The sequence below is a fragment of the Danio rerio genome, chromosome 15, assembly GCF_049306965.1.
Source record: "Danio rerio strain Tuebingen ecotype United States chromosome 15, GRCz12tu, whole genome shotgun sequence".
In the NCBI taxonomy this organism is placed as follows: Eukaryota; Metazoa; Chordata; class Actinopteri; order Cypriniformes; family Danionidae; genus Danio; species Danio rerio.
Window position 1 is genome coordinate 31192726 of NC_133190.1, and position 26202 is coordinate 31218927.

Sequence of the window (26202 nt, forward strand, 5' to 3'; positions counted from 1 at the left end):
TTTTAATGTTTTATTTTAATGTTATTAATATTTTTTCCAAATTACATAATAATAATAATAATAATAACAACAACAACAACAACAACAACAACAACAACAATGAATGGATTATTAAGAATAATTATTATCAATTTTTTTTATTAGTAATGAAATTGTCATTATTACAATCAAATTATTCATGTATAATTTCACAATTATTTATTTATAAAACAATAATAAACAAACAATAAAAACGACTAAAGTTAAACAATAATGTAATAAATAATGATGTTTATTATAATTAATAATGATATATCTTTTTTTGTTATTATACTCTTATATTTTATATATATTTTGTACTTGTTATAATGACAACAAAAAATAGGTTAAACACTTATAGATTAGAGAGAGACGAGCTGCGCATTTAAAACTTTTATTTATTTATTTTTAACATCTTTCTGCCTATTTATTTTACAGTGATGCTCTTTCATTTTTATCACCACCTCCTCCTCCAGTATTGTCATGTGACACGCAGGATTTATACTCCACTTTGCCGGAAAAAAATCAAACCTCGACCAATCACGGTTCGAGGGAGGCGTGTCTGCGGCTCCACATTTGACAGCCGCGCACTCGGCTCCGCATGACGTCACCCGCTGCTCTGCGCTCCAGCAGAAACGCGCAAAGATGCTCTGAAAGCAAGACTGCAGCATCTCCGAGTCCGAGCCTCCAGAAACATCGCATCTCCGTCAAGCGCTCGTGCGGCGCTTCAACACACCATCCAAGCTCCATCCGCAGGGTTCATCCACCTGCATGCGGGATCCGCTTTCTTTCAGTTTCGCCTCTTGTACATTTCCTCGTGCTATTTATTATTCGCGCATCTTCCCAGCTTTTAGCAGTGAGAGTTCTTGCTGACCGCTGAGGTCATATATTGTTTTCCAGCAGGAGAGCGCCATCGCAGAGCCGCAAAACGAGGACGATTCCCACATCACTTGTTATTAATATCAGTCCAGCCTCGAGCCTCTGGATATTTATGCGTCTTTCGTTCTCTATCTAGCGCTGCTACGGAGGATCGACGCACCCCAAAAACCTTCATATCATCGTGGTTTCACATTTAGAAAACAGCATATCTGCGTATTGTTTGTAGGGGAGACGAGACCGAGCCTAAAGCTTCTTTATAAAAAATGATGGCCGGTGGGGCAGTGCAGCAAAACGGGATTTTCTCCAATCCGCATCATCACAATCAACAGCCGCACATGGAGTCTGATCCCCCCGATTCCCGCAAAAGACCCCTGGAGACCCCGACGGAGGCCAGCAGCACCAAGCGCACAAACACAGGAGGTAAGAGCCGAATGCTGGCAAACAAATAAGCGTCTCTTCCCAAAAGACGAGACAAGTGCTTTGATGTTTTGCTCCCAGTGGTGAAGATGAAAGTATGATCGCAGGTTCATTTTCGCATCTCGCCATTTAACGTGCTCGCGCTTCGCCAGACATGTGCATCAGAGCTTTTACATTCATATTTACAGTTCGCGTCCATTTTAAGTGGCCCTGAATTGGTGGTTGCGTCTAGTATTACGCACCGACGACGGTCGTTTACCAAACACGTATTCCTACATTAAAAGCTTATGTATGGGATAAAGGAGTAGTGTATTCCTAAATATAGGCAAATATAGTGAGCACGTACCTAAGCATTGGAAAACATGGCTCGAGCGTTTACGCATCCTTGTTATCACCGCAGATGACCTTGCGTTATGATCCGGTGCTTTTATAATCTTTTATTTGGAAATTTGAAAATTAATACTCCAGGAACAGAAGATAAAGAATTATATTATATATTATATATATATATAGGGTTATGAGCTATTAAAGCACGTGCACTTTAATATTTTTAATATAATGTTATTAAAACTTCTATAATCTAAAATGTCTAAAAATGTCTTAAATCTAAAAATCTAAAATGTCCATATTTGTAATTTCAGTGCTCTGAAGTGTTTTAGATGCTTCAATATTTGACTGTAGTCTTTTGTTTATACTGGGCCCATGCTTGCTTGTTTATTATGCATTCCTGCAGATGCCATAAGATGCCCTGTGTGCACAACACTTGTCTGCTCAACTGTTTTGTCATTCAATTTACGTTAAAAACAATATATGCACATATTTTTAATGTATTATCCATTCAGATGATTGATAAATCTTAGTGTGGTTGCAGATTATACGTCTAAAACATTGTTTTTCTGACCTATTAGGATTAAATTCTTATCAAACCATTTTATTTGGGCCTTAAAAAAAAATCACATTAAAGGCAAAGCTTAAGATATAAAGCTTCTTTATATTCACAATATTGTTAACCTACAGAGTATTTTTCAATTGGAAGACTTCAAGTTTTCAATAAAGGTAAGATTTTATTTTTCAAAGTGCAAGAATGTCTTATTTGTATTTATTTTAGATTTAATATTTGTAGTTACATTTAAAGAGTTAACAGTGGTGCAGAGATGAAGTGATTGGTGAATGTTTACATGGGTAGAATCAATGCAGAAAGCATTATGAATTGTCAGTCAGAAGAAGCATGTTGGATCCGTGGGAGGCATAACAGGCAGATCCATTTGCTTAAATGAAAAGACTTTGATGCTTAAGAGATCTAGGCTTCACTGGAATTTATGTGCCAACTGCAATTATTCAACAGGGTTCCCGCAGTTCTGGAAATTTTAATATTGAAATTTCTTAAATGTCAAAAACAAATCAATAAAAATTATACAGGAAATCTCAGTGTTGTAATCTTATGTTGTTAAGTTCCAATAAAAATCATCTGTTACAAATTAATTTTTATGAAATCTCTATAAAATGATCAAAGCTCTTAGCCTGTTAAGGAAATTAATTCATACAAGAGCTGTAAGAGCTCTGATTTTATTCTAATACTCAATGAATTTTATCCAGTTTATTAAAACAGTGCATTTTATGGTATTGCATATTGCTATATGCACTGATATAACAACAGTTAACTTATTTTACCATATTTGCAACACTGTTATTCAATTTAAGCATCTATAGTTAGAATTTATACTTTTTTCCAAACTTAATGTTAGAAAATGTCTAAATGTTAGCTAAATGTCTCTGAATAATAATTTTTTTTTTATTTAGTTATTAGTCATTTAATCATATTTCCAAGTGTTGGTGGGACATGTTGATAAAAATCCCAGAGGGAGTATTCTAGATTTTACTCCTATTTAATTTGAAAGAGTTTGAAAATATGGCACGCATTAACATGATATCATCCACTTAGGGTCTAAATGTTCCCGCAGTTTAATCACCAGCAGTTAAACAGGCAGATCATTGTTTAAGTTAGTGCACATGCACTTTTTATAGACTGATTCTGAGGTAAAACTATGGATTGAGGGCAGCGTACTGAAACTGTAAAACACAACTAACAACGACTCTGACAATAATATGTCCAATTTGTTTCCTTCTACCTTTTACTTTGTTTGATTTAGAGTTTATATGCTTGTATGGTCATATTTAGAGTCATGTTTAGTTTTTACTCCTTAAAAATCCTGATGTGGAGGACGAATGCCTGTAAGAACAAAGTTATACACATTGAGATGAAAGTCAGTTGGCTTCAAAACAAAAATTGAGCTCCTGCCAATTGATCGTTAAGGCTTCGACTTAACCAAAAAGCCTCTCTCCGTGTCCCGAGCTGTCTCATAAGATGTAATGTTTTAATTTCGTAAATGGATGGACTGGCACGGGACAGTGCTTCCATTTACAAAAGGTTGTTTTAGAGGATACAGATGTCCTAGCTGGACAGCGTTACGGTACTGTGACCCAGTGTGCGTGCGTTTCGGTGTCGCTTTTTACTACATAAAGACATTTTCGCATACCAAATGAGTGACTAGCCCTTTTTTAAAATTCCATAGCTTGTGCATTTCTGCCTGTAGGATTAGAAAATAGACGCAGGATCCGTCTTACATGGGGTTATTACATAAACATGATTTGCCAGCTGCGTTTGAAGATTCACCTCCACCCCCTCAGACATTTAAACGGGGACCAATAACCGATTCGTCTCTCGCCCACAACCTACAACGCAACACTCCCACTAGTTTTCAGATTAAGCGCACAAGTTTATACAACTGTTTTAGATATAGATTTATTGTGCACTGTGTTCCCGTGTTTCATCTCTAATCACGGTTCTTGATCGGGCCAATCGTTTCTTTCTTCGTCCTGGATCCATCTCTCCAATTTCCCATCATATCATTGATTATCCATGCAGCCCTTTGCCTATTGATCACCATACAATCGCTTCAAAACGAAGGGGGCGCTGGTTCGGTTTGTTCTTTAATGCACTGCGTCAAAGAAAAAAAAAATCTCATGCAGGATGGTGAGGATTTGGGAGGGCGCTGTGAATGTCGTCCCCACATTGGCTGATTTGCTCGCCTCTCTCGACTCGTCTGCCATGGAATGGAGGACGAGACCTGAGATGAATATGGATGAGATGAATGAAAGAAGCAATGCGAAAAGCTTCTCCTCGAGCTTTTCGTGCTTGATAGAACAAAGCACGCTGCTTTCTGTCACGTGCAGCAGAAAGCGAGTATGATGTTTATTTGGGGTGCAATGTTTATATCGGAAGCCATTTTGTTCAGGCAGTTGCTTGGACAGCCGGGAAGGGAAAGTGGTCCTTTCATCGCTCCACTAAAATTAGATGCATGAACTGCTTAAGCACAAATGCTGTCTGGCCTAATTATGAATCTGCATTTGTACATTTAAACTGCATCTATAGCAAACAAAGCAATGAAGTATATGTGGTTTATTGCCTTGTTGCTGTTTTTTTAAGGTCCCCAAAGTAAGCTCTCAATACACAGGCTGATGTTGCTTATTTTGAACCGTGACTCTCTTGGGAGCTTCTAGCAACCGGTGATTGTGTTTACACCCACTGCTTTATTTTAAACTCATTCACTCATTTGGGCTTTTTTATTAATTATTTTGACTTCTTAGTGAGTATAATGCGTGCAGTCATATAGATGCACAGGCAAGACAAGGCTTATTAAGATATTAAGTAAACTGGAGGGATAAATAACAGCGTAGTAACTTGTTCTTGTTTTTTTCCCGGTGTAGCACACAATGGGAGGGACTCATTTCCCTCAAAGGCACTGTTACGGATATGCGTGTATAGTGTATTCCACTGATTTTTCTCAGCCAGATCTTTGTGTTGACAAGTGATGGGAAATGAGCTTGATCCAACTCAAACTCTGAGTGGATGAACCATGTTTTAGGAAGAGAACAAATAGAGAATGCTTTTTAAAACTTATTATGGCTTATTTTAAACTTAAAAATCATAGTTTTGTTAAAATTAATGAGGTTACACGGAGTTACTTTCACTGGAAGTGATTGGAACCAATATTTTGGGGATTTTTAAACGCTGAAATGGCAAGCTTAAGTATTTGGACAGTACTTTAATACATTTTTCTGTGTATCAATTGATTTGCATAGTTGTGGTGTTAACCTGTGGATGTAACAGTAGTTATTGATAACAGAAAATTATGTTAACACTCTTATTCTTTATGTCTTCAGTGAGTATTTCAGAAGCATTTACACAACATTTTCAGCAAAAAACTGTAAACGTTTTATGCATTTTGGCCGTTCTTTTACAAAACAATGACATGCTAGTTTTTGTTTTCGTGAAAAAGTGCAAGTTATTGCCTTTGTGCCTGCCAACTACAAAAATGTTGTGAAAATGGTGGGGTCATGCACATGCATATTATGTGTTCAGTCTTTATATAATTGGGTATTTGACAACAATATTTCCTTGCAAAGTGACTAAGACTGAGCTATTATTCGAAAAGTAATCGTAATCGACATTTAGAACGTATAATCAATCCAATTTTTCCAGGTCAATTTCTTCAATTACGTTCCCTACTGTGTGTGGAGTCACATGACCCCTGCTCTGTTTACACTTCTGCTTCACACGATTACAAAACCCTCGCTATGATCGACGCCGACCTCTCAAAAATGTAACTACAAGTCACGACGACACAAAGCAAGTTCTGTAATTAGTCAGCTTTGTATCGTTGTCTAGTGTGGGCAGCGCAGGGAGGGCAAACATAATAAATATAACAATAAATAAATAAAAGAATCGTTCATTACTTGTAATCGAGTTAAAATTTTCAAATAATCGAGATTTTGATTTTAGGCCAAATCACTCAGCCCTGAAAGTGACATGGGGAACTACTGACATGGAAAATACAGTGTTTTAGTTGTTACTGCAAATCTTTCTGAACAGGAATTGTTTTGAAAATGTCAGGGTTTTTTTGTACACTGTTGTATACTCATAAGGCCCGTTTACACACCAGGGCTTCCGTCGACGTTTAACGCATAGTGTCTAAATAAAGGGCGCCAATGTGATCGTGCACACCAACGCACAAAATGCCAATCGTAAAAGTGTCATTTTTAAAGAAGCGCCTCATGCTTGTTTTTTGTTTTGATGTGCCATGTCAAAACCTTCTCCACCAATCAAGGCCCGTTCACACCGGGATGCTTTTTGCTCGTGTTTTCCGTCAATGTTTAACGCCTCGTGATTTAATAAAGTGCATTAAAATCAAAACCTTTTCCACCAATCAGATTGGCACTTTTGTTCACATGCACGTAGCTCCTGAAGTTACAGTAAACAGCACTTGGAGGCGCTCAGGAACATAACTGTCAATGAGCGCACATTGAAGAAGATGCCCAGAGGCGATATAAACATGGAGCTGCTTATTGCACTGGTGAACAATAATCATTTCTTCATCGCTAGAGCTGAAGCTGCTACTTGAACCATCCATGCTTGTTTGAATCACCAATAACTTTTACAACAAGAGTGTCAACTTTCTGTCTTCTTCTTCTGTGTTACAAGCAGGTGTCAGAAGCTTAAAGTTGTGTAGCGCCATCTAACGTTAAGGTTATTTTGCATACTCTTCTGCTTGAAGCCAGTAAAAATCGCTTGGGTTTGAATGCAGAAACACTGTCAGAAAAACGCTGACAATAAACACATACGAAAAGCATCCTGGTGTGTACGAGCCTTTATGCTTATGCGTAAAATTACCATTATTTTTTTAATGAATTGAACTATTTACTCCGAATGTAAGTGTTCAATTGTAAAGTTTATTTATTTATTTATTTTTTTAAAGAAAATACAAAATTAAGTGTTCAGTTTTGTTGTAACCAAATTTATGCCAGAAGTCAGTTGAGTTTAACTTGTATTGATCCTCCTGGAATAATCTTTTAATTCAAAGTAAAGCTGTTAAATGTATGAGACAGTCATCAAGCCATGTTAAATTCAAAACAACAATGAAAATAACCGGTCAATCATTACTGCAAATTTCATTATTACTTCATCCTGTATCTTTATCCATGTCATCAGCATTCACAAACTATGTTCATGATTACAGGAGGACGTATTAAAGGTAGACTCTGCCATTGTTTTGTGCTTCACTTTGTTTTGTTTTCTCTATCTGACATGTCCACAAAGATTAATTTTCTCATTCACATTCTTTTAGACAGATGCAACCAAGCGGCCATCCATGATCCACCATTTTCATCAGATATTGTCGGATTTCACGGTAATTTGTTTAATTTTTTGCCAAAATGACATTCCAGATCTTGCAAACCAGAGTCTACCTTTAACTCTGTGATGCTTCTTGCCTTTATTTGACTGCATAATCACCCCAATGCTTTGTTATATTTCGCTGCACATAATTAACAATGTAACCTTTAAAACAGCCTAATGTTGTTATGAAAATGTGATGCTTGACGTGACATCGTGTCTGATGTTTTACACTAATTAGAGTAGATAATGTCAATTATAGCCAGCCTGGACGCAGCCTCTTGATCCAGTTTATGACAGACTTTTTGTTAGATGCTTTTGAAGGGAGAATACTTATGTATGCATGATACACATTATTTATGAACCCCGTGCCATATTAATCAAGGTTAAATTTAGACCCATCCAAATCAAAAGGAGGACAGTCTTGGCTGTGTGAGAAATCTGGGTCATCGCAGAAAAGCATGTATCTGTAGACACAGTCTGAACCGCCTGTTTATAATGTGTGAAAACAACAGCAATTTTTAGTATGCGTGTGAAAAAGAAATCGGGACTCGTCATTTAGAGGTGTTTGTGAACCCAGTTCTGAGTACATTTATTTATGTCACAGTAACCTTCATTATTCCAGTGGTGTTTATGTAATGCATAAGCTGAAAAACTAGTGTGCTAAATATGAAAGCCGCCATTATTGATTCACCATTTAAGACTGTACTAGTTTTATTGGCGATCTGCTTGATTACACATCCAGATCAATTGACCGGTGAATCTAATGAGATTACCTCAAGTAGACTTAACACAGTTAAAATCATCCCATTGAGTACTGCTAAAGAGACAGCTCACTAATAAATGTTTATTCTGTTATCATCTTTACTGTAAAAAATACCCATAAATTAACAGTTTTCCATAATTTTTGATTAATGTTTTTAATTTTGAATCGAATTATGAGGCCTTGATCTTTCTTCTGACAACGTTTAGCCTTACAAAGAGTTGGAAAAAGTGACTTTTATGAACAATTGTACTCACCTTGTGGTCACTTTGTTAAACTGTAGAGTTGAACTTTCAACATCACAAGTAGACAGAGCAGAGATCATCATCCCATAATGCAATTCACAACTGCAAATAGACAGAAGACACAAAACGGTTAATTAACTGATATTTGTTACAGTAAACTTTTCATTTTAAAGTAAGGACTGTAACTGTCAAGCTTCAGAATTACAAAATATATTTGAATAAATGTTTTTTGTTAAGTCATTATGATAGCTTTGCATGAGAAACAGACTTAAATAAAACCATTGTTCACTTAAAATGTTGACATCTGCTTGATGCTTGTTTATATTACATCAGAATCACGATTGAAGAATCATACTGTTGAGTCAGATCTAATGAATCAGCTGATCCATGTCACAAAAGCAGTCTTAAATGATTCATTCACAAACCAAACTCATGATTTAATTGAATTAAATTATGAGTCCAATTTCAGTCATAATGACTACTGTTAAGCCCAAAGTACACTTCTGTTTTAAAGTTCATGCTTTGACGGTTGACACATGCATTATTAAATCTAATAGTTAGGATCTTTTTCTGCACAGAATTTTATATATTATTAGGAGTGTTGTAACTAAAACCTAATTTATATATATATATAAATATAAATATATATATATATATATATATATATATATATATATATATATATATATATATAATAAAAAACAATACCTTTTGAACTTTTATTTAATGTTTACAATGCAAATCCAATTCGATCCAGTTATTTGGTAAACAAAAAATATGACTTTACAAACTGGATTGTCAATTTTTCATATAAAAATTTTCAAATTAGTAAATAATATTACAGAAATTAATTTAAAAATTGAATGAATATAAAGTTACACACTTTTAAACAAGTAAATAAATAGACTCAATGATGGGCTAAAGATTTGTTGATTTTTGCGCACACAGATTCAGTGTGGGTCTACTAATGTGGTGTGCATATGTATATCAGTAAAGACATTCTCACATCTTTCAGCAGTTTATCTCATCTTTGCTTAGTGTTTGAGCGATTACAATGCCACAAGTTATAACTTTGTAATATTTTAAAGCTTTAGAGTTGCTCAAATGCAGATACTCTCTATCCTCTTTAAACAATCTGTCTGTTACTAAGATTGTAGTGATAATTACTATATCAACTTATAACTTGTTGTTACTATATTATTGATTATCAGACAATATATCATCATAATATTATATCATCATTTGTGTCTGAAAGTTGAGGTTCCACATGTTTTTCTTTTGTGTGTGCGTTTGGTTAATTAAGTATGTGAAACGCACTGCACACATTCTGCATTGAATCTGAATGGCTGGCTAAATGAGACAGTTTCCATATAGGTGAACATCTTTTCATTCAGATATTTTCTGTAGGTTTAAAAATCATGGCAATTCATAAAAAAAATATCTAGCCTTAGAAATTATGTACTTTTTAATACTTTATTTATTCATTTTTATTTTATTTTTTTATTTATTTATTTTTCTCAGGAAGAAAAAGGAAAAATATACAAATACAAATAATATTAATAATAATAATAATAATAAAATACACTAACACATTAAAACTCAAATGAACAGTTGACTGGTCACATGTTTCCTTAAAGATTACATTAAAAAATACATATAAGATCAGTTAATACTGTATAAAGACATAGCTATGAATCAGTTTCTCCCAATTTTGCAGGTATTTGTCCAGTTGTAGTCAACCTCTCCATATTTTTAACATTATATGCAATATTCAACCATTCAGATCTTGTAGGGGGTTTGACTTTTAGCCACTTTCAAGTTACAGTTTTCTTAATTGTTGCTAAAAGAATTTTTAATAAATAAATACTTAGAAATTATGTATTTTTAATTTTAGACTTTTATAGACCATTTTTTGGGATGTAAACAAAAACAATGGTCCGAGCGCATTTACTATTTTACATTTTTAATTTCTAGAGATTCCGAGAATCCAAAAAGAGCCACATTTTGATAAATAATGTTATGCTAGCTGTTTTAACATTGAGTTATGATTTAATTGCTTCTTGTTACAGTTATGAAATAGTTTGATAACAAGCAGGTAATGTTCATGAGCCACTGACATGACCACATTGAAATGGTCTTTATTATTACTAATACTGTATTTTCTTAATGTGGACCATGAAATGATCCAAAAAGTCAGTTGTATGATTTATCATAATTATTTCTGGTATAATATATTAGACACCAAAATGTCAGATTCATGACAGCGACTTAACTTTTTAGTTTTTCCCCAGTTACCTTGTGAAATCATGTCTGTGCCTCATTATTGCCATCTTTTAGACATTAAATGTTTTAAAAAAAACTTAAATGTGTGTATGCAACCTTTTTTGCTGATGGACCTTCTTGTAAGCATAAAAAAATTCAAGTATATTTTGGGCCCTTTTTAAAAAAAAGTTCAAGTCTTTACAGTATTTAAACACACAGAAAACCAAGATCAGAATTAAAAATGACTCCTTTTGTTAAGCACAGAAGTGAAAAATGTGTCCTAAAGTGAGTAAACAGTAACAGAATTGTACATTTTGCTGTATCTATGGTTGTCTGCTTAAAACAGTCTGTTCTGTGACGTACGTCTTGTTAACAGTACACTAACACTTCTCTTAATTTGGCTGACACGTAACTGCAGACATGTGTCATTACTTTGTCAGTGATGCCGTTAAGTCAGGCTTTCGACCAAAACATGCCACGCATCCTCATCGTCACTGCCGTTGTTAGCTTGTTTGTTTTTCCAGCTGCACTCTGACATTAATAGTGAGCACCGCGGTCTCTTTTGATTTTTACCCGATCATCAGTATTGGGCTGCAAGAGCATGTAGCTTAGCCTAGCTTGACAAGATAAACTGCTTCTCCAGAATAACAATCTAATCTAAAGCGGCCGTCTTCTGGGAGCCGACACAGATTAATTGTGGTGGAATATTAAGCGTGTACCCAAGCGGCCCAGGCTGAGGGATACAATGTCATGGTAAAGTCACGGAGCAGAGACCATGTACTGTGCTTCTGCTGACCTGGATATGCAGCAACCAGGTAAAAAGTCCAACAATAGACGAAGCACTTGCTGCCCCACAGCTGCTCCACTTTCAGGAAAACCTTCGCTGACCTTTCTTGAGAAGGATGTCTTGTGCTTTAATACATGCACCATGATGGCCACTTGCTAAAAATGGCTACTTCTTTACAAAATCTACAGTAAAATGGGAGCCTTTCTTTAAAAATCGTCTTATTTTGATTGACATGTTTAACGAAATGTGCCTTTATCTCTGATCTTTCCAATTTCCAGACTAATCTACGCTGAAGTTCGTCACTGTTATCGGCCCTATTTAACTTCAGCATTAATACACGAGGTTCAGCGTTAATTACAACCCGTTAAGTCCACTGATCTAATTATAGTGGTCTTGTAGTTCTTTGCTGGTCTAGTATTTCAGCTTTCCTTTTATTTATAGCTGCCTACTCTGATTGCCACTTAGGACAATATGAGAGCTTTGGGTTATGTCGGTTATACATTAAGGCATCTAAGAAGCCATATTTTAGTATTATGATTACTTGACCCAAGTTCATTATAGCAGATTTTAGATTTGCATCTGGAAAGTATAGCGTTGGTTTCTTTTTAGCACAAATGGATGCATGTAAATGATGTAGGGGCTGAAATGTTCTTAAAAATGACGTCTAGTTTATATTTGAGCTTCTTTAAATTTGATACCATTTGCTAGATTACAGGTCTGCACATTCTGGGCAGTCAAGCAGCTTGCAGAAGTGCCACCTGGGATGCTTTTTAAACTGTATATATTATTAAAGAAGTTCCCATGTATCCTGAGCACTTGTTGGACACTTTTCCTTCACTCTCCCTGATGAAATGATTCCTTTAAATAAATAAATATGTTAGTTTGGTAGCAAATTCATATGCAGACAAAATTTGTACATGTCTAGATTAAATGCAAACATAATACCAGATTCCAGAAAAATGTGTACTTACTAATTATTACAAATATTTGATAATATAAAAATAAAAATATATATTATTAATATCAGTTTAACACGATTAATATAATAAAGAGTAACAAATTCAATTATTGCAAATATGAATTATTTAATAATAATATAAAAAATATTGTAATTACTATTATTATTAACAACAACTATAATTATTTGTTGTTACAGCAATTAATGTATTATCATTATTAGTGTTATTATTATTAATAATGAAAATATTACTAATAACTATATAAAATGCTATTAATATAATTAGGACATAATATACATATAATTATTGTAAGATAATAAAATCATATTGTAAATATATAATAATAATAATAATGATAATAATCATTTAGATAATCATAATTTAATGAGTTGCAGCTGGAAGGGCATCCGCTGTGTAAAACAAATGATGGATAAGTTGGCGGTTCATTCCTCTGTGGCGATCCCTGATGAATAAATGGACTAAGCCAAAGGAAAATAAATAAATGAATGAATCATAATCATGTATTATGATTTAGATTATGATAAAAGTTTATTTTAATTCTTTGTAAATATTACTTATTTATTCTTTTTTTTTGAAAGATAATAGTCAAAATTGCTAGTTTACACCTTTTGCATAGTTCATTTTTTTCCTTTTTCTCTTTCCAGAGGAAGGCGAATATTTCCTGAAGGTGCTGATTCCAAGCTACGCCGCCGGCTCCATTATTGGCAAGGGTGGTCAGACTATCGTCCAGCTACAGAAAGAGACAGGGGCCACCATCAAGCTCTCCAAATCCAAAGACTTCTACCCGGGTAAGTCCCCTAATTCCAGAAAGCCTTGAAGGGAAACCCTCATATCCCCTCATTTACTATTAAGCAGCACACACTTTTAAGCACCTGGATTACTTTATAGCTTCATTAAACCGTTTTTTTAGTCTATGATAACACATTACCGAAGGTGCCTGCTTCCCAAAGTCACTGCGACTGGTTCCTAATGAGAATCATATGGGACGCTGTCACCTTTGGGCTTTCGGCCACACCATATGGCCTTTATCAGAGCTCAGGTTGCACATAGTGCCAGATCAAGCGGGGACAAAGAGCTGAGAGACTCAGTTCAGAGCTCCAGTGAATGCCGATACAATGTTTGAATGCTCCTTTTCTTGCACTATTTATATTTAGACGGAAAAGGTGTGATGTTTTGTGTGTGTTGGAATTCTTTCAGATGTTTTCAGGGATGGGGCGACACAGAGGAAACGAGAAGTGGCGAAGGCGGGGGGAGGGTTTCTGGGCTCTCACTTAAAAGGGCTTTGTGCGGTTTGCTCATCCTCCCATCGTTGGCACGTCCAACAGGACACCTCTGTCCTTTTCCCCTTGGGATGTTGAGCACAGAGCGGTGGCCAGCCGTGGCAGATGCCAAATGCTAGACACCTCCTACCCAACCCCCTTTCATCGGTTTTGGCAACCTTGAGTGCTCCAATGTCTAGAGCGGGGAGGGGGTTGTGATGGCTACTGAATTAAGGGAGAGGAATGTAGGGGAATAGTTGCCGGTGCTTTGCTATGGTTGTTTTAGTGCCTAATGGGGGGTTCTTCCTCTCCAGTGAAGGGTGCATCTGTATGGAAATGAGCTTTTTTTCTTGGGTGCGAGTCAAAAGATCCACCTGCTGTGCTACTCTCACGGTGGAGAAAGAGAGAATTTTTGGGCCTTGTCCACACTGGAGAGCAAAGTATAACTTCTTACGTTGAATGCACGTCGTCTTTTAGAGTATATTTAGGGGCCGTTTACATGACAATGTTTTTACAGTCAAGTGTTTGCGTTTTATTTCCTGTTGGCGTTTTTGAGACTGAAACTGCATAAACACCCCAAAACGAAAGTCTTTGAAAAAGATGACATCATGCGCGTGTGTGTTTAGAGGGGTGTAGATTAAAGGCAAGGCTGAACAAACACACACAATGGCGGAGTATGTGGTAGTGTTGTTGCTCAAGTGTTTGCCAATGCTTCGTCAACAAAGTGTGGATTTACTTCACATTACAACCAAAAGTGGAGACGCGTCATACACACGAGTAGTGCTGCCTTCACTTCCCAACAGGAACTGTTTTACTAACAAGGTGAGAGCGCCAAATACTGGCCTGACATATGTAATAAAGTGCTTTTGGCCGTCTTTCAGATGACACGTTAAACCGAACTCCTGATTCTCTGTAGTTGTTAAAAATCCCAGGATGTCCTTCTTAAAGAGTAGGGGTTTAACCCTGGCATCCTGGCCAAATTTGCCCACTGGCCTCTGTCCATCATGGCCTCTTAAACATCCCTATATCATAATTGTCTCCTCTCCACCAATCAGCTGGTGTGTGGCGTGTCATCTGCTGCATTATGGCCACCGTCGTGTCATTCAGGTGGATGCTGCACACTGGTGGTGGATGAGGAGATTTCCCCCAAAAATGTGTAAAGCACTTTGAGTGTCCAAAAAGCGCTATATAAATGTAAGGAATTATTATTATTATTACTATTATTATTATTTGTGTGTGTGTAAAGTCGTTTTGAAACTGCTGTTGTGTAAATGTAAAACTTTTTTGAATTCAAAGGTAAAATGTATCTATTTTTGGCTTCATCATCGTCATGGAAACATAGCCCTAATTTGATAGCATGCATGCACACCAGCTCACATACACACTATGCGTACTCAATCTTCTACAGTGTCTCCACTTTCTCTCTCCAAAAATAAGGATTGTTATATTTATCAGGATGAGTGTCTATTTTTTTATTACCTTTTTTAGTTGATTTTTTGTTTTTATTAGTGACACAACATCCCGGTTTGGGGTTATAAGTATATAAATAGTGCAAAAACAATTCAAAATGCATGTTGTTCATGCATTTTATGCAATGTCACATAGACAATGCATAAAAGATTTTTTTAAAAGGAAATCTGCATCACATTCATGGTACACTGACCCTTGTCTAGAAATCTTTTTTCCTACATTTTTACCTTCCAACCACAGATTGACATGGATTTTGGTTGTAACAAATGTTAACAAAATTAATAAAAAAATTAAAACGTCCTGTTGTTAACTAAAATGTGGAAACAAGGGCTTTCGAAAATGCAATTGTAGCCATGAGATTTAGTCACATGTCCCATTAAGGCCAATGAAATCACAGTCTACTCCTCATTGTCAAAGATAAATGTTATTTTGTGTATGCCTCAGACTGCTTTTTTCAATGGAGATTGAAAGTTTAATTGCAGGAGCTTTTCAGTGGGAGAAAGCACCCGTTTTACTGGGACACAAGCATTTTAGACTATTCAGTGTAAATAAACAACTTTTGGAATATGCTAGAGCAGTGTTTCTCAACCATGTTCCTGGGGGACCACCAACACTGCATGTTTTGGATGTCTCCTTTGTCTGTCACACCTTTTACAGTGCTTTCAGACTCTGCTAATCAGCTGATGATCTGAATCAGGTGTGTTTGGTTAAGGAGACATAGGAAATTTGCTCCTCCAGAAACGTGGTTAAGAAAAACTGTGTTCAAAAATACACTAGTGTAGACCGAAGCGATCAAATGTACCTGGAATATTGTAGACGTAGCCTTGAGCTGTTTAGGAGAGAAGTGCCTGGTTTATCTAAATTGGTAAACTGTTTCAATAGGCACATCACGTCTCTAAAGACATCATCTGTGATAGAAGCCACGCTGGCATTTAATTTTGGACAAAGCAGCGCTGGCCAGAGATATCCATTATTTCTGCAGAAGGGATTTATTAGTTGTCTTGCCTCCAAATATAGCTCCTGCAGCATTTATTGGGAAACAGCCATGTTTTACAACGACCTTGCATCTGTGAAGTGCGCTGCTCCATCTTAAAGACGCCACAAGTTAAATGTAGTTTGTATGTGGTTATTTTTATTGACTTGGACGCACATGCTGAATATATAATAGATGTTAGTTAAAAGGAAAGTTGAAGTCAAAAATGAAAATGTACTCAGTTTGAAGTGGTTCCATATTTTTATGTTTCTTTTGAACACAAAAGAAGAAGTTTTAAAACATGTTGGAAACCATTTACATCTACAACGGAACTACCATGGACGTTTTTATTTTGTGTTCAACAAAAGAATAATTTAGTTAATGTTTGTGGACCTGGTAAGGTTTTGGACCCCACCGACTTTCACTGTGTGTATATATATATATATATATATATATATATATATATATTTATATATATATATATATATATATATATATATATATATATATATATATATATATATATATATATATATATATATATATATATATATAAATATAATGCTCAGAAAACATATTTCTAAAGGTGCTATTGACTTGAAACTTTAACCAGATGATGATAGCAACCAAAGTAATATATGCCAAGAAAACAGATCTAATTGGTTTATAATACAAGCCTTATACAGTATGTAATAAAATGAAATGATGCAGGAAGAAAGATTGAACACAGGAAGAAAGTAAGCTGCAGTATGGCAGTGAAAGCCCAGACATCAGCTAAAATGTATCAGTAGTTCTTCAGCAAACCTCTGCTCTTTGTCATTGTAAATGAATATTTTCTGTTTTAGTCCAACATCTACATATTCAGATGATTAAGATGAAACCAGGGTGGATATTTCAGCAAGACTATAACCCAAAACACAGCCTGGACACTCTCAAATGCTTTCAGAGAAGGAAAATCAAGCTGTAGAATGGCCCAGCCAATCACCTGACATGAATCCAATTAAAAATACAAAATAAAGATCAGGTTTAATAAATGAGACACACATAACATCAAAAACACATTATTCCCAGGAAAAAAAAACATGCTGTGTTCAATAATTTTCCCCACTCTAACATTATTTAAGAGTTCTACAGAATATTGAAGTCATATTGTTTAAAAAAAAAACTATATATGGGTGAACATATTAAGACAGATTTTGTTGTACCTGTACTAACCCTTTCAACACTTATGCTACACAATCGTGAAACATCAGCACCAGAAATCACAATTAACCACATTTAAGTCTTGCTCAATTTTTCTCATAGCATTTTCACATGGAAGTCCTGAGGATTGCATCATCTTTTTTTTTATTAAATGGCCAGCACTCTTCCTCTCAGGTTTCCCGGGTATGTGTATATTTTGACTTTTCCTTGTCCAAGTCACTGATCCAGATCCAGCCATTCTGTCCCTTTCAGCAGAATGTAGCACAATATTAAAGCCTGCTCCTAATCCAGCACCATGATTGCAGCTTTCAGTGTTTAATACCCAGAGAGCCATGCGTCCCTCCCCCCACACATTATCAACATTACTGATTTCTCTGCTGTGTAATCTGCTTAAGACCTAAGCTTTGTGGTCAAAAGATGAAAAGCCGCAATATTACATATCTAGGGGTAGAAATTAGTTTTCTGTGTGTTTACTCAGGTTTTTTCCCTCTTGTTTTCTTTCTACAGAGTCATTTTCTCACATAATTCATGTTTACTTAGTGTTACACCGTATAATTCCAGCCAAGTCATCTCTTGGGGGAAAAATGCAGTTAACATTTACATAGAGCAATTATCAAAGAAAAATATATATAGCGTGTGTGTTTTCAGACATTTCATTTCATGTTATTTGCAGTTAATGTATTCATTTAACATTATACATTTAAAATGTCATTTTTGAAATATGATGTATGACTTATTACATATAAAAATGTACTTTCATAATTTATAAATGTATATACATCTATATTATGTTACAGTACAGTATAAAGTTGACCATCTATCAAAGTATTTTTTGGTGTAGAAATGCTTTTTAGCTTGACTTACCAAAAACTTAACATATTAGAAACAACTTAGAAAGTACCTTAAAACTATAGTACTATGTTAATTGGATGATATAGATCACTCTGACATCATTATTGTTCAATGCTACCACCCTAATAATTATTTTATACATGTTTGCTAACACATGTGAGCATTAAAGCATTCTATTAAATTAGCAAACCTTAGCAAGTAACTATGCTTGCTTAACTTTAGTCCATGACTTGAATTTGGCTTGTGAAAGAGTTTGTCAATCAACTTGAAATATTCACACTGGAGCCGTGTAATGCTTAGAAGGTGAAGTCGGCCATGTTTTTTGAGCAATGTAGCGATGCTAATTGAAAACACCAACTGCTAAAATGTCAATATGTCTTAAAACTTGCACATCCTAATTAACAAATCAACAACAAATTAACATATTTTTGAACCTAAAAAGTTCATGTTAACTCATGGTGAATTTACTAATATTAACAAACATGAATTTTAATGTTAACAATGCATTAGTAAATGTTAAAATAGGATTAAAAATGCTGTACAAATACAGTTCATACTTGGTTCATGTTAGTAAATATATTAGCTAACATTAACTAATGAAACCTTATTGTAAAATGTGACCAGTTAGCAAACCTTAGCAAGTAACTATGCTCATTTTAGTCCATGTTTTGAATCTGGCTTCTAAAAGAGTTTGCCAATCAGCTTGAAATATTCACACTGGAGTCAGGTAATGCTCAGAGGGTGCAGTCGGCCTTGTTTTTTAAGCAATCTAGCGGCGATGCTAACTGAAAACGCTAACGGCTAAAATGTCAATATATCTTAAAGCTTGCACATCCTGATTAATGAATCAACAATAAATTAACATATTTTTGAACTTAGAAAGTACCTTAAGATTATAGCACTTGGTAAATTTCATGATATACATTACTCTAGCATCATCATTGTACAACGGTACCACACTAATACTTATGTTATACATCTTTGCTAATACTTGTGAGCAATTATAATAGAGTTAGCCTCTATACGCATTAAATTAGCAGGTATCACTTTACAATAAGGCTGTATTAGCTATTGTTATGCAGTCACTAACATGAACAAACAATGAACACTACATTCATTCATGTTAGTTAACGTTAGTTAATAAAAATACAGTCTTTCATTGTTAGTTCAGGTTAACGCAGTGCTTTAATGTTACGAAGCAGGAATTTTGATGTCAATCAGGCATTAGTAAATGTTAAATTATGCTTAATAAATGCTGTATGAGTACTGTTCATACTTAGATCATGTTAGTAAATATATTAGCTTACATTAACTAATGAAACCTTATTGATAACTGTGACTAGTTAGTAAACCTTAGAAAATAACTATGCTCGCTTAACTCTAGTCCATGCTTTGGGTTTGGCTTGTGAAAGAGTGTCAATGAGCTTGAAATATTCACACTGGAGTTGTGTAAAGCTCAGAAAGTGAAGTCGGCCATGTTTTTTGAGCAATCTTGTGGCGATGCTAATTGAAAACGCCAACTGCTAAAATGTCAATACGTCTTAAAGCTTGCACATCCTAATTAATGAATCAACACATTTTAGTGCTTGTTAATCAGTCTGTCTGTGAACTCCATTAATAAAGTGCTATGTCTAAGTGCTAGCCTACATGCTAACTCTCTCTATCATGTGAAAGCGCTATTGTCGGAGACGATGGGATAGACGGCATCTGGACTGGGGAGGAGAGACGAGGTACCCTTAATCCCCGTGGCTTTGTTTTCTTTTTCAGGCTCGTGACGTCATCTTCTGTGCCCGCTAGCCCTCAGTGCCAGCCAGTGCCTGAGACGCGCACAGTCAAACCGTCTTGCACAAAAGAGCCTCGCTTTCCACAGCCAGTTTGAGCCGAGTCTCATCATAGACAGAGCGATATTGAGAGAAACACTTAGAGAGGGGGCTGATGGGAGTGATGGCGCAGACAGTGATCTTGAAAATGATGAAGATGCCTGTACATCAGAGTACATTTGTGATATAATTAGCATGTTGCCCACTTAGCTTGCTGACGCTTGCAATTAGGTTTGACTAGACCTTCTTCAGGGATCATCGTCTAGATCTTTGCATTGTGTGATTTTTTCTTTCTTTCTTTCTTTCTTTCTTTCTTTCTTTCTTTCTTTCTTTCTTTCTGATGCAGTCTCAGTGCTTCCCACAGGTTCGAAATATACTATATATGAGCTTTAGAAAACGAAAGCAAAAGTTGAATCCCGGACATTTTAGGGGTCAGACAAACTTTTTAAGTAAAAAAAAAAGGCTTATCTCTGTGGTTCTCAAAGCAAGTGAGACTTTCTGTGGGAGTGCTGTCAAATCTCGCCCTCTATCCTTGTGAAAAAAATATATTCTTAATTGTACTGACTGAATTTATCAAGGGAACTGACTTGTAGTGGACTTTAAATCTTAAGTTACATTTTGTATAAAGTTATTGATATGAAAACTTCATTAAAATAAAAGCACAGTTAAAAAGTGCTCTTAAAAAGGTTCACTTTACACACTTAAGTACACTTTTAAGTAGAATTATGTCAAATTTAATACTTTTTTTTATCAGCATGTGAAGGTGCCAAGTTGTCATGGCACAATAATAGCTAAAATCACAGCATTTCTGTATATAAGTGGCAATTTTCTCAATAGTTTTTGCATATTCATGACTAGATTATACATAATTATTTAATACAGGTACATCTTTAGTAAATTGTAAATACTTCACTGTACTGTAAAGTACACTTATTCTGGTGACACGACTAACAGACTAATAAAGTTTAGTTGTATTACATTTAAAGTAAATATTTTTAAATGCGCTAAATTTCTTTTTTAAATGCTTCTAAAATGTTCATAATTTAAAAACTATATATATATATATATATATATATATATATATATATATATATATATATATATATATATATATATATATATATATATATATATATATATATATTCAAATACAGAACATTGAAAATGATATATAAAGTATTTAAGTATTTTAGTATGTAAAAAGCACTTGAGTTCAGCTAATGAAATTCAATGTACAGTAAATGTAAATATAATACAACAAATATCACAATATATATAATGGTTCAAAAACATTACTTAAATGTATTCATTCACTCATTCGATTTCTTTTCGGTTTAGTCTCTTTATTAATTAGGGATCGCCACAGCAGAATGAACCACCAATTTATCCAGCATGTGTTTTATGCAGCAGATGCCCTTCCAGCCGCAACCCAACACTGGGAAACACCCATACACTCTTGCATTCACACACATACAGTACGGTGAATTTAGATTATTCAATTTACATATACCTCATGTCTTTGGACTGTGGGGGAAACCAGAGTACCCGAAGGAAACCTACGCGAACGGGGAGAACATGCTAACTTGACACAGAAACGCCAACTGACCCAGCCGAGGCTCGAATCAGTGACCATCTTGCTGTGAGGCAACAGTGCTGCCGACTGCACCACCACACCGCCCTAATCACATTCAGTATACAGTAAATGTAAATATAATACAACCAAAAGCTCAACTGAGAGTCTGAAAACATTAGTCAAATATAGTATTTAAAGTATATTATTTCTGTAGTAAGAGCTTTAAAAAATGCTAAAAATGTACTTTTTTTCACTGGAATGTCTTTCTGCTTAACACCCTCTCTTTCATTTCTCTTTCCTCTCGGGTGTTGTACTTTTTGCTGCAGTAATGTGTGGCTTTTTCCGTCAGATGTAATAAAAAGCCTCAGAGGGACCTGCCATTAATAGAACGCTGCAAATTTATTCCAGGGATCAATTTTTGCATCATGGGAGTGGAGCCTTGTCCTTTACTCCGGCCCTCCCTCTCGGCCGACCACCATCTCCAGTGCATCTCTATGAGGCTTCAGCACAAACACTATTGATCAGTCGTGCCACTGCAGAGAGACAGCATAAAGGAGAAAAAAAAAATCACCGCCAGAATAGCAGGTGCATTCCCTTCAAATTTAAAAAAGCCAATCTCTTTCCACCCAGGAAGTCCACTGGCTGAATTATTTTGATCATTTTCACCTCGATTCAATAGCGTCAGCAGGGGATGCAAGTAAAGGATAACTGAAATGCAATCTTTTACCTTTCCAGCTCCGAAAAACCCTCAGACTAACACTTGCAATATAGAAATCTGAGATTTTTTTGAATTGTATTGTTTTTAAACCTGTATGACATATTTTTTTATTAATATGATTGAATGTTTTTAGAAAAATGCTGAAAAGTAAACGACTGGTGTAAAAAATAAACAAAATAATACTAAGAAGAAAGCCATACCAATTTATTGCCATTGCCAATATGTTGGTCAATAATTTACATTTTTGATTATCACATTGCTGATATTTTATTAAAAGTTGGCAGATAAGCATTGGAAGTGTGACTTTTTTGATAGTACAGTATGCGCATTCGTCATGTTTATTAGTTTACAAAAGTCAAGTTGCAATCTAAACACCAAATCTCATAAAGTAAGTTGTTGAATAATATTATTGTCTTCATACTGATGCATGCAAGGTCAAAAAACATTTTCATTGACTTATAATTTGCATTTAGTTTTACAGAATTATCCCAACGACTCCCATATGATTCATTCAGCAATTCATTTGTTCTACTCTAAAGCTAATCTCAAGCTAATCTGTGCTGATTGGTCCAGTGACCCAATCTGTTATAATTGGTTGAATGCGTTCAAGAGAAAAACCCACCACGGCTATGAAGTAGCAGAGAGTATGTGAGAGCCCAATGCAGGAATGCAATATAGCAATGAAGTTAAAAACCAGCATATTACCCTACTCTTAACCCTAACCTCAAGTAATAACAACGACACACATTGAGTATTAATCCACACAGTAGCAAAAGTTGAACTATTTTGAACACTGACCGTGCCTTGTATGTGTATGAACAGCTGATGGTGGCCATAGCAAAGACAAATGGCAGAGGATCACGAGTTCAGAAATGCATTTAAATCGGTAAAGGAAGAAGCTTGCGTTGCGTTTTCAACGTGGTTTTGGACACAATATGTGAATAGCCCCATACAGATCTAATCTGAGAGATACAGTCCAAGCACTGATCTAAGATTTGCAAATACAAGCCGCAACGGGCGATTGCAACTTATAACACACAATTAAACACTTATTTTGCAAACTACACAAAATGAGGCAACAGCTTTAATTACATGTACATGTTATGATCCGGAGGAAGAAGAAATATATATATGAACTATGGTCTATATGAAATGCAACAGTTACTGACAAAGTCCCATACATAATAGTCTCTGCTCTTTCCTTTAATAACAAACTGCTGGCGAATCTTGCGCTGCAGCGTAGGTTATTGTATCAATCATCAGAAAAATGACAGGAGCAAACACAGCACTAGGTTGGCTATACTGTGGTGTTGTTGTGAAAATAAACTTTAACCCTTTATTTCCCACAGCCGAATCCCCATCTGTCAATGATCGTCATCTTCGCGTCATGATCAGTCCTGTGATCCCCCGTCCTCCGTTCAGTGTCTGAAGGGAAAGGCGGGTTCACATTTTACCAAATCTGGAACTACATATTTGGTGATGTACTGTATCGACGTCGAACCGTTCAAGCAAAAGATCCGAACCCAACTCGATTCATTTATTCGACTCTGAGTCGACTCTTTTATTAAAGAATCGATAGTTTTAAACCCGGTGCACTTTTAGATTTAAACCTTAGCTGGATGTTTTCATTCACTTAGTGCTGTGGTACAAGTGCATGGAAGCTCATTTTCAAAAACCCATAATAGGGGCTCTTTAAGATGGAAATATCAGGCAAAAAACAAAGAAGCAAACAAATGACCACTGCTTATATAGAATGAGATGCGTCTGATTAAATGAGTGAACTATAATCTGCTTAAAGTCTAATCTTTTCATTAATCTTCCCTTTTCCTGAATTTCAGCTCCAGTTTTGTAGTAAAATCTGCGGAATTGACTTTGTTTAAAATGTCTTTGAATCATCAGCTCAGTCAAAATATTAAACACAGACACGCTTCAGTAATGATGTATAAACTTTTGTTTAAAAAAAAAAAAGACCAATTCAACAGCCAGCATTTCACATCCAATAGTGGACATTTCTCATAATGTAATACGCTTGGATTGTTTTTAATCAGTCATCATGGAAACAGTACAAAAACAAAAGATGTCAGCCCCTGCAAATTAAAGCCAGTCATGATATAACGGTAAACCATTTTGTATATCTGCAAAAGCTTTAATCCAGCATTCCTGTATAGGTCTGAGTGGCGTTCGCTGTCTGCCTCGCCATCATTAGACCAGGCACCGTGTGGGCGAGAGCTTACAGGCACACAGCTTAGACCTCAATAACCGTCCCATACTCGGGCGATGTGGGGAATAGTGCAAGTATCCTAAAATATCCTCTTCAAAAGGTCTGACCCATCTGTAAGTCCTTCCTGTGGTCTATATAATAACCTCCGACTCTGAGCTTACCGCCTGACGCTTCTGTCATCGCCATATTAGACTCAAGAGTTGTGTGTGTTTGTGTCTCTGTCTGCATTTATCAAGGGATTTGAGATATTTATGACGGTGCAGTTCTCTCTGGTCCCTCTGAAACACACAGGGACAGAAAGAAGGGAAGAAGTGGACAGAGGGAATGAGTGACAGTGTAAGTGGGGGGAGGAGAGATTGAATATTTAGTTGTTTGAATGGTCAATGATGAGTCTAAACTGTGCGGGACAAAGAGGAGTGGTGGGCCACTCTTAATGACAATAGGAGCTTTTGACATTGTTGACGCCGCAGCTCCTGGAGTGTTGGGGGAGGTGCAGGAGCGCAGGCTGCTCTCCCATCTGCCTGAGGAGGTGTGTGTGTGTGTGCGTGCTGATGGAGAGACTGAAAACAAGAGGAAAAAATAGAGAGAAAGGAGACAGCAGAAGTGAGAGTGCTATGCGCTGTGCAAATCTAAGCTGACTCTCAGTGTAACACTTCATATATGTAGCCGTTTTCATTGCTGGCATTCTGAGATCATTGGTAACAATTTATAATATGGCCTGTTGGTTAACGCGAAATATTGCAATATAAACATTAACAAAATGTAATACTTTTGTTACACCATTTGTTTATTCTTGTGAAGCTTAGTTAATAAACATTTTTCATTGTTAATTTGATAGCATTTTCATTTTCATATTACATTTTCATTATGTAATATTTACTAATACATAATATAAGGTGTATTTGCTGCATGTTGAAATTACTATTAACTACGAATAATAATAATAATAAATATAAGTGTTTAAAACTAAGTATCTTGAAGGTGTTAAGGTTTTATTTATATATATATATATATATATATATATATATATATATATATATATATATATATATATATATATAACATTTTTGAGTGATGTTAAAAGTTTAAACTTATTTTAAAATAAATATTTTAAAGGCAGAAGTAAAATATTTGTTTAATTTTTAATAATAGTAATAATTGGTAAATAATTAATTTAGAATATAATGTTACATTAATTACATGTATTAAATAATAAATAGTGAACAATGCTGATTTATATTTATATATTAAAATTGATTTATATTGAATAACATTATTTATAACACATTTTACATAATATGTAAATTGTCAGGGGGTACTCGATTTCTCACCACACCGGATCAGATTTCAGAGGTGTCGGATCTGGATCTTGTTCCAGCACAAATTGAGCCTTGCTTATCGGCCAAAAATATGTTATGCCATTTAATAGACCCTCTAATTTTTGTGGCTTCAGTCATTGTTGGGGTACTCTTTTAAATCTAGAAAGCATTAATATCATTATCGTTTAATATGGAAAAGAATTATTGACAT

At 35.4% G+C, this 26202-nt stretch overlaps 1 protein-coding gene across 2 annotated transcripts in view; it reads left to right on the plus strand.

Annotated features, from left to right (window-relative positions):
- Positions 1-645: 645 nt before the first annotated feature.
- The window catches only part of nova2 (NOVA alternative splicing regulator 2), an 80506-nt gene continuing 54949 nt past the window's right edge, over positions 646-26202 (plus strand). The window contains exons 1-3 of one of the 2 annotated variants that reach the window (NM_001309524.1): positions 678-1317; positions 7500-7562; positions 13228-13371. In NM_001309524.1, the coding sequence (NP_001296453.1) occupies positions 1161-1317; positions 7500-7562; positions 13228-13371 (364 nt within the window). In that variant the 5' untranslated portion in view covers positions 678-1160. Of the gene's footprint in view, positions 1318-7499; positions 7563-13227; positions 13372-26202 lie in introns of both variants that reach the window. The other variant, XM_001923455.9, reaches the window with a different exon arrangement.